Below are 17,086 nucleotides of genomic sequence, written 5' to 3' on the forward strand. Positions count from 1 at the left end.
AGGCGACGAAAAGGGAAGTCTCAAATCTGAGACAGTAAAATACGATCGCGAGTCCCAAGGGACTCAGAACCGAGAAAGACTGCACAAAAGGCAGACCCGTCCTCTCGTCAGAGAGGGCACCCCACAAAAACAAGACCGTAAATGCCAAACAGTAAGAAATATCTGGTCATGATCCCCAGATGGGGCTCGACACCAAGGCTTACTGACTGACTGACCGTCAGTCGCAATGTAACTTGGACTTGGAGCCCAGTAAGTTCGTATCTGACGAGAGCTAAGGACAGTTGAGCTCCGAGCAGAGACACTTCACCGAGATTAGCGGTGCAAGAGTGTATAACACTGAAAAGGAAACGTTCGAAGACGTTATAAATGTGAATAATTGGGTTTGTGAGTCCGAAATGTGAGCGTCCAGTAAATATTCGTCCAAATCATACGCCCAAACAGTTTCTTGTCTCGTTACCTACGAAACATGCGACAATACGCTGAAATGTTTTGCTTAGTACGTATAAGACTAATGTTGAAGAAAGTCGTCTTCTGGGTTTTAGCGCCGTGTATTCTTCGTTCCTCCGAAACGTCGGCCAAAACGAAGAATACACGGCGCCAAAACCCAGAAGACAACTTTCTTCATAGTCATCGCCGTGAAAACCTCAAAACTTACAAGACTAATGTTGATGGAAATGGTTTTCATGATTAAATATCTCGTATCCCATTTAATAATTTGAGAATCCTTAATGTTATTAATGTGAATAATATGGAGTCGAAGCTTATAAGACTATTCATGTAGCCTAATTCATTACTGGAAGCCTAACGGGCTAACAAGCAAACACATAAAATTATGTATCACACAATTTGAGATCAGATTAGATAAGATGAAAACCAAGAACTAACTTTCATATCGGTTACGAGTCACTCATGTATGTGTTATAAGCTTACCCTGAAGTTTGGCTTGTTACTGGTTCGTTCAGCTGGCAGTGAAATCCATACTTTGGAACGGAACTGCGGCAAACAGAACAAAAAAGATCCCGACAACTGGGACAGATTCTGTTCAGCTAAAATTATTGATGTTCACGATGACCGACGCTCCCAGCGAAATATGGGAAAGACCGAGTTCTACCTCACTGTCAGCGGGCTGCCTTAATTCAGTGACCCAGAAACACTTTTGAATCTGGTCTATTTCCAGACTGGGTCTGCAGTCACCTGCACAAGCTGGTTCCTCGCTCACAGATATTTTAACCTGAAGATGGAGGCAATAAGTTCCTACGAAACATCGGTTCACACAAAAGCCACACGGAGACTGCATTCTTCTTCGGCGCCATATTTATTTCAACTTAAACATTAAATTAGGATAATAGCGAGTAGCGGAGTTAGAACGACATGAAAATAAGCGAACTTTGTTTTAAGACGAATGTACGAAGACCCCGCGAGTTCATCCAGTCTCCAGTCTACAGAGATTCGAAGTGGGAACCCTTTGAATGAGAAGCATACTGCTAACCATCTCACCGTCTTTCAGGTGTATACTTGTATCGTACAGCTGCATGGAACGTTTAGATGGCGCAGATGTGCAGTGGGGCTGCCAGTTCGTCGGGTTGGAAAGTCTGCTTCACACCTCCTAACATGGCCGCTGTTCTAGTGGATACGTGTTCTGTCGGGACATCTCGGTGGAGGTTGGGTAGAGTCAGACAGATAAACAGGTTGAAATTTGCAGGAACGATTAGTGTCAATGAGATATTTTGGTGTAACGTCTCGCGGTCCATCAGACCAGTTTAGCTAAATAACATTTGTGTCGTCCATTCCAATATTTGCAATGAGCACCCGGGTTAACTGCGTGTAGGAAAGGAGAGTGTTGTGGGACTACAGCAGGAAATTTTACCGCAGTGGCGTTATGTTTTAAAAAAATGTGGACTAAAGCAGGAAAGGCGCTGAAAGTGACAGGTCAATAACAATTTTAACATAGAATTTGCTGCTATATTTCAATGACAAAGCAACGCGGTAGTACATTTTAAAACAACATTTACATGGAAACAATTAAGTATAATTTTATACATTTTCACACGTGTATCTAGCTGCTTTTTACCCTTTATTTAAATCCGAAGGTCTTCGATTGTAAACATGTGTTGTGAATCCAACAGGAGAACACAAATAGGCCTGCTGTTCGAAAAAGTCTCTATCTTATAGCCTACTTAGTTTTGTGGGTCCTCTCAACTCGAGGTCCATTACGTTTTATTAGAAAGCTGTTCTCTGTAGAGCGCCTCTGTGGTCTAGTGGTCAGAGTTCCTGCCTACAGATTCAGAGGTCCCGGGTTCGATTTCCGGCGCTACCAGATTTTCTGAGAAATAGTGTGTCTGGAACGGGGTCCAGTTTCAACAAAAATATCTTTATAATCGAAACAAATTGGGATGTTTTTACCCGGGTAAGAATGGGTGGCTGACCCGGAATCTTTTTCAATTTGAATTTGAAGGAAATTAATGAAATTGTACATTAAGTTAACATTTCTGATAGATAGGAATATAATGATCAGTTTGTCATCATAATTCTGTCACTTACTTCCTGGCATGACACAATCCAATCTTACTGTTTATTCTGATTTAACATCACTCGTCAGGGAAGATACAGAAGAATTCTGCATATATACGTAGATCCTATCAAAATTTTTCCGCCGGTCGAAGTACAAATCCTTGAGCAAAAGTCCATAAAACTTTATAGAGTAACATGTCAGGTTCTTTAAATTCTATGGACAGCCCTGTTTAAACCGAACAGGTGTCGTTTTTTTTGTTCAGTTCTTGTTTTTCTTTTTGTCGGTTGTGGCTAAAATTACGTATGCATGAAATTTTCCGATCACAATCAATGGGTCCACCCACACGGAAAGCAACTTACATTTCAAAATTCAAAGTGACACTATTACACATATTGTGGTCATATGTATTGCACGTGTTCAACCACGTCAGTAAATTTCCGCGAAGTCCTCAGTGTCGTGGGAATGCTGCACTGTGTATCGCGATTGGTACCTGTGCCACGGCTGGATTATCCGTGATTACGACGTGTGGACTCATAACCTAACCTGTATTCAGTAAGGTGGTGGTTGGCTGTGAGTCCGAAACATGAGGTACACGACAATGATGCAAATGTGAATGTATTTCATTCTTTTGTTTCCAGTTATAGCCGTCTTTATCATTAATACGATCCCTGATATTTTAATGAAGTGACTGTTTTAGCCATAGAGGAACAGGGTTTCTGTTCCAGCAAGGACAGAGTTAATTCTTCGTCTCCTAAAGCTTCTACACATTCCGTGACGGTAAGGTGGCCGGAGTGTCAATCAAATCACGTCCATCTAGTGTCTAGATTAGGAATATGTGGAGTTATACTTCAGTACTTAAGTTCCCCTGCATTACTTCGTGGCATAGTGCTCATGAAGGACAATTTCAGCATTACTGGAGTCAGAATATATTGGCCACTAAAATTCTGTTCTTTGCTTGGCATGGAGTCTTCATTTCACCACTATACAGTATATAGATTTTCATGGTCCATTCAACCATCTACAGGGTGGGCATCCGGAACTCGTCCCAATGGGAAGAACAGCCGAAGCGTGAAGCTGGTAACCCACCGCCTCCAAGTGTTTTACTTCCACTCGAAGTATAATTCTTAGTAGCCTTGTTTTCAGGTACAGAACTGTACCTTCTGTTTTACGTCTATTATTTGACGACTCTGTAATAATCGCGCGTGTATAGAAGTAATCATTGAACAATGACTAAATAATTCCTCATACCGGCACATGAAGATTAACAGAAGAAATCCCAAAGGCTTATATTTTCGCAAACCTCATACTTCTCAAAACTGACAGAATCTTCACAGACGCGCCTCGTATTTATAACAAAATCACAAACCAAATTTAGCATGAAACTGGACATGCTGTATATGTTTAGAACGAAGATTGAAACCACTGTTATATGTTTAAGACAATCGTTAAACAATACTTTAATTAACATATTAATTTCGGCATCAGTGTTACTTCTCCCTCGTTTTGTTCCAGCAGCCGCCACTTCACACCGCTCGAGGGAAGGAACTGAAAACCCGCCACCGACGCGCCCTTCTTGCAACGCATTCTTCTGGAATTTATGGAATTTTATGTTCGTGCCGTACCTGAAATTCTCTTTCGAGCATGTCCTTGGTCATATTCTTACTCTTCTACACCCGTGTGTTTATACTTCGTGGTACATCCCTCTTCACCACTGCTATCTACGTCTTTTGTCATTTATTCTCTTCTGTGTTTAATATAGGACTACTTATGTGGTCTAGTGGTCAGAGTTCGTGGCTACCAAACCAGAGGTCCCGAGTTCGATTCCCGGCGCTACCAGATTTTCTGAGAAGTAGTGGATCTGGAACGGGGTCCACTCAGCTTCGTGAGGATAATTGAGGAGCTATTTCAAGGAACTATTGGCTTCGATATAGAAAACTGAGATTAACGACCGTGGGGATCCGTTGCGCTGACCTTCTGTCCGCAAAAGTTGGCACTAATTTCGCCGACAATCGGCGGTCGCTAAGTCGGTAAAGTTCGCTTGCGGAATACAGGCCACGGAGTTGTTTTTTTTTAATATAAGCCACTGTAGCAAAATCTTCGTACAGAATTTAATACATATTCAGTTAGAGATTTCTGTGTTGTTAGAAACGAAACCCGCTTAATCCTGTATGTCGTTAGAACATGGGAAACAGACTGGACATAGAAATATGTTCTGGTTCCAGTAGTGGACCCTCCTGTTCTCCGAGCTTCACTGTTATTTATAGGCTGACTGTAAGCATGCGCAAATGGAACCCTGTAGTTGGAAACTTTCTCTTACCTTCGTGAGCGTGAACTAGAATATCAAGGAGGTAGATGATATCGCAGGTGTAGTCGAGTATCCACCAGAGAGCGGGCGCGGCGTTGTTGAGCTCCCAGAACACGGCACGACCAATCACGAACACGAAGTTGTACAATACGGCTACAGAGACCAACATAAGCCACTGCAAATAGTACAGAGAAATAAACGCTATTAGAATGTCATAATTCTGATGTGGGTTTTGACAGTGGCAGTTCTAAGGCCGGACACTTCGGAAGAAATATCCGCTATGAGTTAGATTGTCATCTATGACTGAATAGTTCAATATGTTAGATACTTACTAAAGCTAACTGGATACGTCCGGTCTAGAGCACCGAGATTAACGGCCGTGGGATTTCGTTGCGCTGACCACACGACACTCTCTATCAGCAAAAGTTGGCACTAACTTCGCCGACAAGCAGCGGTCGCTCGGTCGGTATAGTTTGTTTGTGGACTAAATGTCACGGAGGAAGGGAGGAAGGAAACGAGATACGACTAGCTCAATATATTTTCCGAAGACGGACCTTAACGGCGGTGGTGTTGTTTATTTATTTTATATTTATATAATTCATTAAACGATACTTTCGTTAGCGTCGAATGATAGGATGATTGGAGAATAATGTAGAAGGACGCGGTCGCAGACAACGCGACAGAATAATCTCCTGAACAGAAACAAAATCATGGACCTCTCTACCAAAAGATATGGGTGATAACAACTCGACTGCGATGGTCGGTCTTGGCTATGTTGTTTGATTCTGAAAATATTTAACGAAACTTTCAAATGTATAGGTTATCAGCGTCCAAGGGAAGAATGTTGATCTTATTTTAAGATCCTAGCTACCATTTGCATGGCGATAATATATAAAAGAAAGAAAACCCAACCAGACCGTGGACGAGGATCGAACGGGAAGCAACCTGAATACGTAATAGGGATGCTAATTACTCGCCCAAGGTGTGCCGCAAGATTTGAGGTTTCATTCCTGAAATGGCTTCAGGCACCTGAATAATTGTAAGATAACTGTGACAGAACGACCCGCTTGGGGTAGGACTGAATCCTGCTTGCAGTGAAAATGCTAGTCCTGTCTGTGTGTTACACTCAAGACCCTCCACGCTAGCCTGAGCATGGCAAATGCGTTTCCACACATCAAGCAGTATTTCTGAAAGTGCAGCAGCAGTAGTCCCTGTTTTGCACTCCGTATTTTGCACTTTCGCGATACTTGCTACATTCTCAGGGTTTCCCCCCCCCCAGAATAGCCGTGCTTATTTTAGTATAACGTTTACTTGACACGCCAGTTATGAACGACTAACTCTCTAGTGCAGGGTCTTTCTAGAAACATTGATTGTAGTTCAGCTGGTCCAATTATTGCTGTTTATGGACCCTGAACGCTCTCGTTCATAAAAGTCCAACATTACATCCAGCTAAATCTAGTTTACGCCTTAATTTTCTTAAGATCCATTTAAATATTATCCTTACATCTAAGCCTAGTTCTCTGAAGTATTCTTTTATTATCATGGTTTTTTGTTACACGTTCCTAAAACGGTGCGAGTTGTTAATTTTATATCTATCAGCTGTAAAGCACAATAAAAATTAAATACACGAAGAATTATAAAGAATAATATTAGTATAGTAATGTACCGAGTGACCACAAGGTCTCTATGCGTGAGACTGTACCATCTCTTAGTTACTTGTCTTAGATTTGTGGGGGGTTGTTTGGTGTATAAGATCAGGGAAATAAAAGTCCTGGAAACAGTGAGAACTATTCATGGCTTTCAATGGTAAAAATGATTCCATGCAATTTCTCAACTCCATCTGACAACAGTTGAAGATCTACATGAAGCTATCAGGAACTGCTTTAATGAGTTCAAACATTTAACATGGAAGATGTCTGGAAGAACATGTGTAAAAATTAAAATGTGTGCTGAGATTGGAGGCGAGCACACAGATATCTTCTAATAAGCGTACATTGGGACTTTGTGGCCACTCTATGTGCACACGCACAGACACATAACACACACTCTTGCATAACTTTGTAAAAGTAAAGGTATCCCTGTACCAGGCCGTGAAGGCTCAGAGGGTTGTGAGACGTTGAGGGACCCACATTATCTAGAAAATCGGCTCAAAGATGGCGGTAAAGTTGTCAGCCTTACGCGCCGGCCGCTCTTTACTCCCCACAAAAATTATTTAATTCATTCCTGGTACTCATTTCTGTTAAAAGCTGAGTCGACACCAGGGCTGGAAGGATTAGGTCAATTTAAAAAATCCAATGACCTCATCGGGACTTGAACCCGCGACCTTCCGGGTTGTAGCATAGTGCCTGAACTAACTACGCTACCACGTGTCCCCTGCATAACTTTGTATGAAACTGAATAAGATACTGAGCTAGGCCCTACTTTCCACACCGCTCAGTGGGAAATGTTAGGAAATGTGTGCGCTCACCCTGTAGTGGAATGGCTTCGTAGGGTCCACAGCGAGACGGGTTTCCCAACGGTTTGCTGAGCCCTGCTGGCTGTCGTAAGCATCTGATTCTACGGGCGCCCCGGCGACACTCGAGAACTTAGCCAAGAACCCGTCAGTCGCCGGGGCGCGGGCCTCCTTTCCTGCTTCTTGTTGCGTGTCCTGTTGCTGGTGACTTCGACTTCTGTACGCTCGCCGCCATCTTGTCTGTAGCAGTCACAGACAACGGGGAAGTTATTAACTAATCAATTAGTTTACCAATTACACTTAATGTGTGGATATTTCATCCTTTATGAAAGCATTGCACGAAACACACAAATAGAACCCCTGAAGAGGTAGAGGAAGAGACCCGCTTATTGCAAATTCTGAATGGATTTAAATCATATTTGGCATTTGGTGCTAATCGGAAAATCGTCGAGTGAATTTCATTTCCTTTCGAAATAGCAAAGTAATCGTCTACAGTCTGGACGAGTATGGTTCGACTATTGGCATGGACATAAATACTTCTCTTCCTAACGACGTCCAGATTGGCTTTGGGTCCAAGTCACTTTCCTCATATTATATAGTAGGTACCGGGTACCTTACTTCGGGGCACAAAATTTGCTACTCACATCCATTTACTACCCAGCAAAATAATGCCTAATAAATCCCATACTTTTTCACGGGGTGGTTTTTATGCACAAATAGAATTTTCGGACATTGAAACAAAGCGGCTATGACAACAGGCAGATCCTTCAGGCCATGAAGCCACCTGAAAGGGCCATACCATACACAGAGAATCGAACTTCTGTGATTTTCTTTTTCCCTTTTTCGGCACTACCATCAACGTATTAGCCCAATAGGCTGGAGAACAATGTATAAGACTGTGGGTCTACCGGTGAGGAAAGCATTCAGTTTCCATCGGTTCGTGAAGGATGTTCAGGATCTTCTAAAGACAGAGCGTGTACAGCAACGCCTGTGAGTTCTGGGCGCGTTGCATTGTACAGACCGGACTTTCAATTCACACTAAGATGAAACAGCAATGTCGGCGCTTTCGTCTTCATTTTCTGAAAAAGTCTGCCGTAACAGAACACAGGACAAACCTGGGTAATCGCACCTTCTACCGGGTGCCACAAATTTCGTTTAGGTCATCAAGTATACTCAATGATTCACAACCAAAAATAGGTTAACTAAGCAGTACAATTAATTCGATGTACAGTAGCTCCGTAACAGTAAATTTATACATGCAATAATTGAATATAAAAGCGAATTTTATAAGCAAAATTACAAAGGAATCATTTGAAGATTGTGAATCCAGTGGCACAAAACCTTTCATTGTTACTTGCCTCTGAATATGCCTTCATCTTTCTTCAGAGATATGAAGAAGCAAAAACAGAAAAAGAAGCAGAAGGAAAGAAGACAATGCCTATAGGCTTAGCAAACATGTGACTTCTTATCAGGAATTTCTTTTCTGCCGATACTGTCCACGGAGAATATAATTACCATTTCGCTCATTTTAATTATAAAAACTATACACGGGTTGTATCGAATTGCATTTAAATTATAGTTGAACTCACCCGAAGTGATGTGGTAGCTCTTCTCAAACGGCGACGCAGTCTGGTGGCAACCGAATGAATCTCATCCGATGGCCTCTGAGTCATGGCGCGCCCACGTGTAAAAACTGCGGCTGTCGCTCCAGGAGCTTCCTACAGGAACCGACAGAGCAATGAGGCGTGATCATGATTCATAATCGCAACCGCAGTCATTTCTCAAGGATCCCTCAAAACACATCAAAAGTTTTCGACAAATTTTTTATCAGCAATCTTAGTCAAATTAAACTTGGCGCATTCCCCAAAGTTCTTTATTAAAGTAACACAAATTTTTACATCTAGTTTTATTTAAATCTCTGAGGCTACTTGGATAAAATCTTTCAAAACGACCAAAGAATTTCAAAGAAATACTTCACCGGAATTACTGCAGAAGATGTGCTGTGAAGAATGAGAGCCAGAATTATTTGAACAGGAACTGTAACCACTACTGAGAGAAACGTAGGTTTAAAATCACACTCATTGTAATCCACACTTGACAGGGCGTAGCTTTACACCTTCCAGCCGCTAAGACCACTGAATAACGACTATTAGTCCTTGCTGATTGGCGTTATGTTAAGGCAGGGGTAGGGTTACCTTCTACGTGGACTGGGCTGCTGATTAGGTGACTTAAGTTGAAGTTAATGGAGCTTGATCAGACCGTCTTGGCAGCGCCGTTTCCGCTGACGTGACACGGTGGCTTGATGCATTACAGGCGAGCGTGGTGGACGAATATGGGGACTTAATTATTATTGTCGGCTATATTCAGCTGTTCGTGGGAAATAATACGTGCCACCATAGTAGACACTGCATCGCCTCAGTGGAAGAATGGCCCATTGTCATATAATTTTTTTTTAGTTTAGCATCATAAAAATGCGATTTCCTAAGTTACGTTCATTTTGCATAAAATTGAAGCCCTGCTAAGTCCTTTTGCATGAGTTCCCCTATATCTCAGGCTAATTATATATGTAAAAAACTTGATGCAACTCGGTATAAAGGTAATGCCACCGAAGGACAGTCTCTCTCAGAAAGGCATGACAAGACCGAAGACGTCTAAAGAAAACTTTCAACTAGTTCAACTGAAGCTTACCTTGACATTATCCTGTATATAATTTCACAAAGGCAAAATATAAGTAAAATTTTCTCGTGACATCTATGACGGGAACGTAAGAACAGCGATAGCTAATGACGAACTACCGGCCTCCTATTTTCTTTCTTGGCACTAGAGCCCCAGTGGGCCTAGGCCTACCTCCATGAACTTCTCCGTTCACTTCGGTTTTTCTAGATCTTAGACATAGGGTAGGACTCCTTTGGCGGGTGATCAGCTCGTCACAAGACCTCTACCTGTACACAAATACAGAAAAACGCACACAAACATCCATGCCCTGAGAGGGATTCGAACCCACGATCCCGGCTTCCGAGCGAGCGAAGACAGTGCACGCCTTAGACCGCTCGGCTACCGTGACCGGCACCGGCCTTCTATTGGCCGCCAGAAAAGGGAATTAAACACAACATTACGAAAACAGGACCAAATATAATAACATAGTATTAGTTGGAAGTATTCAAACACGTTATAACACTGAAAATTTGATAAAATATTTGTAAAACTTATAGCATATTACTAAAGAAAAAACTTCACACATTGGTATGCAGTCAATATCGGTTCTGTGTAGGTGTGAACCCTGGTCTCTGACTTTAAGGGAGGAACTTACTCTGATGGTGTTTGAGAACAGGGTACTGAAGAGAATATTTGGACCGAAGAGAGACGAAGTGACAGGAGGTTGGAGAAAACTGCATAATGAGGAGCTTCATAACTTATACTCTTCTCACAGTATAATTAGAAAGATTAAGTGAGAGGATGAGATTGGTATGGAATGTAGCACGAGTGAGGACGAGGTGGAATACATATAGAATATTTGTGGGAAAGCCGGAAGGAAGGAGACCACTGGGAAGACCAAGACATAGGTTGATGGGCAATATTAAAATGGATCTTAGAGAGATAGGATGAGATGTTATGAATTGGATTGATCTGGCTCAGGATAGGGACCAGTGGAGGGCTCTTGTGAACACGGTAATGAACTTTTAGGTTCTATCAAATCCTGGAAATTTCTTGAGTAGCTGCACAATTAGCAGCTTCTCAAGAAGGACTCAGCTCCATGAATAAGAGAGTGAGTGATGCAGGCAATATTACTTGGTCTCCAGGAATATAGAGGCAGTACATAGTAACAGCAGAGAACGAACCATTTCTGTAAATAATAGAAGAAAATGGATAAAAAGTAATATGACGACCACATATCCGAGACATGAAGCTGTTTATTGCTCACAACGAAAAAATTATTTTAAGTTGATTTTTAATTTTCAGTTCTTAATGGAAACTTTTATCTTAATCTCAATGCAGTTAAATTGGAGTGTAATTAAATAATAAGAAGGATACATAGGATATAGATGTACATCATCATATATCTGTTTTACTTCATGTATTACGTATGTAAATCAGGAGCATATTTAATACAACACAAATACAAGGTTAGCAGATGTTGATATAATACCGTGCGTTATAAGACAGTGATTAATCGTGTATCTGAAGAACACCTGAAGATAACCCTTTAAGGGTTGAAACATGTAGTGTTGATTTTAAATCAATCAATAAAGACATTTGTTGCTTTGACGGCTGAACATGTAAAATGTTTTAATATCTTGTTAAAGGGAATTCCCTTGAACACTGTCCATGCCATTTTTACGTTAGAGTGACAGTGACAAATGAGGTGTAAAACAAAACAAACTCCGTGGCCTGTAGTCCCCAAGCGAACTATACCGATCGAGCTACCGCCGCTTGTCTGTGAAGTTAGTGCCAACTTTTGCGGATAGGTGTCACGTGATCAGCGCAACGAATCCCCACGGCCGTTGTGTAAGGGTCAGGAAACTGCAGTTGAAATGATATGGTTGACGGATCTCAGTGCTGTATGCGTGATTATATTATAATCTTTGTATCTTGTTGCCAGCAAAGGGGCAAGAATTTAAACATTTGCTTGCATATATTGTTTCTTACAGGAGAACACAGCTACGAAGTGAGTGAAGTATCAATACTCTTCGAATATCTATCAAAATAAAACAGAAAGAAGAGATGAATTGGTATGTGATGTAGAAGACAGCAAAAAGAGACAGGTTACCTGATGTGAAGGCGCTTGCTGAGCCTGCTTTCCATCTATGGGGATCATGTGACTGTCCCCGCTCTGTCGCGGGGACGGCGTCCCGTCTCCAAGCTGAACAGTCGCGACCATGCCCACCCTGCGGCGTTCCAGCACCTGCGGTAACACCTGCTGCAACAGTTCAGAAGCAAACAGACGAACAAATTATAAATCACTCCGTCCAATGTGACCTGTAAGTTTTTTACTACGTAAAATCTTAACACCCTTACATGTTTCGGTCTCTGTGGACCATCTTCAGAGGGCAAACATCACTACAAATAGGAAACCACTATCACATAATTTGTTTACACGCAAAGTATGTACACTTATATGTTACAACACACAGTACACAGAATAGAACGTTTCACAAACACAGCAGTTTCCTGGGAATGTAAGTTTTAAAAATGTATAAGATTCCTTGATGCTAATTTATTAAAAGTTTTTTAGATTGTCAATGATTNAAATGATTAAAATAATAAAAACTTTTAATTAGCATCAAGGAATCTTATACATTTTTAAAACTTACATTCCCAGGAAACTGCTGTGTTTGTGAAACGTTCTATTCTGTGTACTGTGTGTTGTAACATATAAGTGTACATACTTTGCGTGTAAACAAATTATGTGATAGTGGTTTCCTATTTGTAGTGATGTTTGCCCTCTGAAGATGGTCCACAGAGACCGAAACATGTAAGGGTGTTAAGTTTTTACGTAGTGAAAAACTTACAGGTCACATTGGACGGAGTGATTTATAATTTGTAATTGTTATTGTGACGGACCATAATGAAACAAATCAAACAGACGTAAATTGTCTGTCATATGAATCCACAGAAAGAAGACACACTGCCCAAAGTGACAACTAGACTTAAACTAAAATGATTGAAGCCCCATGGGAAGACCAAGATATGATGGATGGGCCAAATGAGAGGACTTCGCGGAAAGGAGTATAGGACATTGACAACGGTGACAGACTTTAAAATTGGAAGGGGAGACAAGAGTAGGAAGTGGAACAATTACGAGGTGACATGAGATATGAGGAGGTAAAAGGTAAAGTTGTCCATCTCCTTAATTAGTTAAACACTATGCCATGAAGACGTAGGGGGGAGTGGAGGAGGAAGAAGAAAATATAACGGAATACAGCCTGTTGATAGGGGTGAATAATACTGGGAAGTTCATAAGGACCTGCCTTTGGTGTACCTTCACAGTTCCGTGATTATTCTCGGCTTGCAGAAAATTTCTACCTTCACTTTATTAAAAGTTATCGTACCTGGTGATGATGTGTAGTGATAGTAGCGACGGAGGAGACATCTGGTTGCTGGTTACGGCTGAAAGCTGCGTATTGGCGTTGCGCTTTGAATGGGTCAACTTGCTGCGCCGCCATGATGGGGGTCCACATTGGCCACGTGACCGGGGCGTCCCCGATGCTTTGTCATGCCTGCAAAGACAACAATATTTCCGCGTGATGTTAATTTATTGGCTTATTTAACGGCTTTTCGTCTATTGGAGTGTTTGCATGGTGTCGAATGAGAAATGACAAAATGATTGTGAGAAGTGGGAAGTTTAGATCAGTGGTATTAAACCATTTATTATTTACGGGCCAGTAAAACCGTAAGGGGGTTTCCGTGGACCGGGATCTTATACAGCACACATAATCTTCCTCATACACTCTTAAGGTCCGGAGTCCTGTTCTTTCACCATCAGAATATTTTTTGGTACACCTATTTCTGTACAGATCTTCAAAAGTGTTATGCAGATCCAGATATGACTAACACGTCTAAATGACTTTATTTTAAATATAAATTATCCACTTATGAGTTAATAAAATAGAATATACGTCACAGTCAGTGACAAAATACAATTTTAGCCTACTTCCCTTATTTTGAAAAAATAAATGTAGACTTATAAGATCACTTTGCTGTCTGTGTGTCCTTTGTGTATGCCGCCTATCAACTTCGGAATGCCTTAACCAGTCTTTATAAAACTTGGTGTATATTCCACGACATCTGAGCTCGTCTCAGCAGTGTACGTTATAATTCCTTGCCATCATTCTGTGTACATATATTTCTATCCCCCTTATCGTTGCTAGGCAACGACTCAGTAAACATGTTTCCGCGGCAGAGAATACACGCAACAATGGAAGAATTGNAAGACTGCTTTCTTCATAGTCACCGCCGTAAAAGCCTCAAATCTTACAATGGAAGAATTGTTGGAAGCGTCATTTTCTATGCCGTTCGTTTCTTATCGAAAGAAAGTAGGGGTTTAATTCTTCCCAAAATTTTGTGTTAATTACAACGAATGCACGAAATTTATTAAATAAACTGATTAACTTATTGTTTTCTCTTGATCTCAGTCGTTTTATTATGCAATATTCAAACGATGTTGTATGACGGTCCAAAAACTTTAATAAGAAATCGAAACAAATTGAATTTTGTACTGGTTTATCAACCTAACAAATATAAAACCGGATTTTAAAATTAAAGTTATGTGGCACTTAAGTCTAAACGAAGTTAATCAAATATTTTGTAGTGGCGTTTCATTCAGACCAAACGTAATACCGCCATTACTGGGTCCCCAGATCTCGTTTTTGATAATTTGGCATTAAGAAAGTGACATTTCATTTTGTGAATTCTTCCGTTTAAGGCATTAGAAATTTATTCCCGCTTCTTAAAGAAATATACCACCCGTCAATTAGAAGACAATGAATAAATGAGGAAGGTTCATGACGCCAGCCATGAACTTCTCACAACAGAGACAGTGGCAGTCGCATGGACGCCCCTCCCTTCAAGTCCCTTGCTACTCGTAAACGCCTAATTCCTCGTCACTGTATAACGTGAATGCCTGTCGGAAATGACGTAACAAATGCAGTAAGCAGCTCGGACCGCCAGCGATACTGAAATTCTCTAGGTTAATTGATTTTGAGTGCGCGTTTTAGCAACTTGGGTGCCGCCGTATTCTGCACGCTGAAATCGGAATATCACATTTATTAATTGACATCGTGCCCAACGGATATCTCACATACATGATCTGTTCTCTGTAGTTTAAGTTTAATACTATTCAAGAAAATTACTGAAATTAAGGCTACTCTTAGTGGATTCTGAAGACTGTGAACTTGTATTAAGATGAGAATATATTATAACGTGTAGATCTGTTGCTTCATAATTTTCTTCACTCTCCTCTCTCGTTGATCTAATTATCGTCATCATTTCATTCTCAGACGCTCTCTATCAATAGTCTTGCACACTTCCGTAGCAATAATCACCAAGTTTCACGCACACATGTAGCAGATATTGTCACGGTTTTAGGTGCTTGACTTATAGACGGGGTACGGATAGGTGAATGGATTTATTGACCACTTGTATATACTCCATTGAACTACACTTTACAGTTCAATGACACACAGAGACTAGTGTGTTAAGTCTATTACAGTTTCCGCTAGCCGCTTTCTTGCAACGGCTTCTACTGAGGTAGATTCTTCAACTTCCATGGTCACACCGTTGTCCGTTGGTTAACACTCCACACCTGAACTCTCAACTCCAACTCTCGACTATCTGCTCACTTGGAACTCAGGAACTCGACTGTCAATTCTCAACTGAACTCTTCTTTATAACCACTTCGCATGGACCGAATAGAAAATACCGTTGTTAACAATATCCTTATTTCTATAGGCTTGTTAGCACATCCGTTGCTTAAAAACGGGATGCATAACTTCTTTCTTCTATTGTTACGTGCATATATGTCGCCGGCGTTACCTAGCAACTGTCGCTCTTTACAGAGTCACTGTTTAGCAACGGGATTATAAGCCACAATATCATAAAATAAAATTATAGTTTAGTACATTTTGATCTTCATGTTTCTAAACAGGACACGAGAAAATAGAATATCGTCAACTCAGTGGTATAATGACAAGCGTTTCAAGTGTTTACTTTGCTTTCCTGGATTTCAGTGGGTTTCTACTTGTATGCTGCAATTTGAAATGACAAACATCGTCACTTCTTTACTCATGACGCACCATCATAATATCAGGTTCGTCTCTATCGTTGAATTACAGGGGGGCATACTGAGAAGCTTCCGAGACAGAGAACTCCGATGGCTGCAGCAGGTTTTATTACTTGCGAAACCATAAACCTTGATATTGATTGGTGATCCAGAGAGCATCGTAGAAAGAGCACAGAAAGTGCTTCTTATTTCTCTAGCGGCAATACTGAAGAGACAAATAACAGAAAAGCAACCCGTCATTCTATGCCTTCAAGGATCTTGTTAAAAGTAAGGAATATAACAATAAGGAAGAACTCACGGCGTAGATTTATTGGTGCAATAATGGCTAGATACATTCAACTTGTTATTCTGATAATAATAAACAATCAGATATATTGTTTTGAATCCTCCAGAGCTTACGGAGAACATCCATGGAAGGGGCCGGGCCCCGCAAGGTGTGTAGTGCCAGAAAAAAATTAGATATTCCTTTGGTATTAGTATTCACCATCTAAATAAACCCGTTCAATGTCTTACAGGGCTGTCTTCAGTATTCCGCAGTTATTCATAGTCACGCAATTATCCGCTTGTTCCGAACCCACAAATAATAAACGGATTCGCACAGATCAGCCATTGAAACCTACTTACTTACATACTTACTCATGGAGCTGAGCCCTTCTGGAGAAGCCGCCAATTCTGTAGCTACTCAAGAATTTCCCAGCATTTTTTGAAACCCGAAGGTTCATTACCATGTTCACAAGAGCCCTCCACTGGTCCATATCCTGAGCCAGATCTATCCAATCAAGACCATCAAATCACATCTCTCTAAGATCCATTCTAAAAATATTGTCCAACAACCTACGCCTAGGTCTTCCCTGTGGTCTCTTCCCTTCTGGCTTTCCCACCAATATCCTATACGCATTCCTCGTCTCATCCACTCGTGCTACATGACCTGCCCACCTCATCCTCCTTAACTTGATCATTCTAATTGTCAATAGATTTTCCGTCAAGTGCAACAATATATATTTTGGTCACTTATTTATCTCATCTGCCTTACATGTT

General features: G+C 41.0%; 1 protein-coding gene across 4 annotated transcripts in view; it reads right to left on the bottom strand.

Moving 5' to 3' along the window:
- Nucleotides 1-17,086, bottom strand: part of LOC111871786 (cyclic nucleotide-gated cation channel subunit A) — a 215,594-nt gene that overhangs the window by 34,647 nt on the left and 163,861 nt on the right. For 2 of the 4 annotated variants that reach the window (XM_023865111.2, XM_033754411.1), the window contains 5 exons: nt 13,320-13,487; nt 12,038-12,187; nt 8,859-8,987; nt 7,285-7,509; nt 4,830-4,992 (listed from right to left, as the gene is read on the bottom strand). In XM_023865111.2, coding sequence (XP_023720879.1) covers nt 4,830-4,992; nt 7,285-7,509; nt 8,859-8,987; nt 12,038-12,187; nt 13,320-13,448 — 796 coding nt within the window. In that variant the 5' untranslated portion in view covers nt 13,449-13,487. Of the gene's footprint in view, nt 1-4,829; nt 4,993-7,284; nt 7,510-8,858; nt 8,988-9,247; nt 9,400-12,037; nt 12,188-13,319; nt 13,488-17,086 lie in introns of those variants that run through there. The other 2 variants (XM_033754412.1, XM_023865113.2) reach the window with 2 other exon arrangements.

This window comes from Cryptotermes secundus, unplaced genomic scaffold (assembly GCF_002891405.2).
Source record: "Cryptotermes secundus unplaced genomic scaffold, Csec_1.0 scaffold846, whole genome shotgun sequence".
In the NCBI taxonomy this organism is placed as follows: Eukaryota; Metazoa; Arthropoda; class Insecta; order Blattodea; family Kalotermitidae; genus Cryptotermes; species Cryptotermes secundus.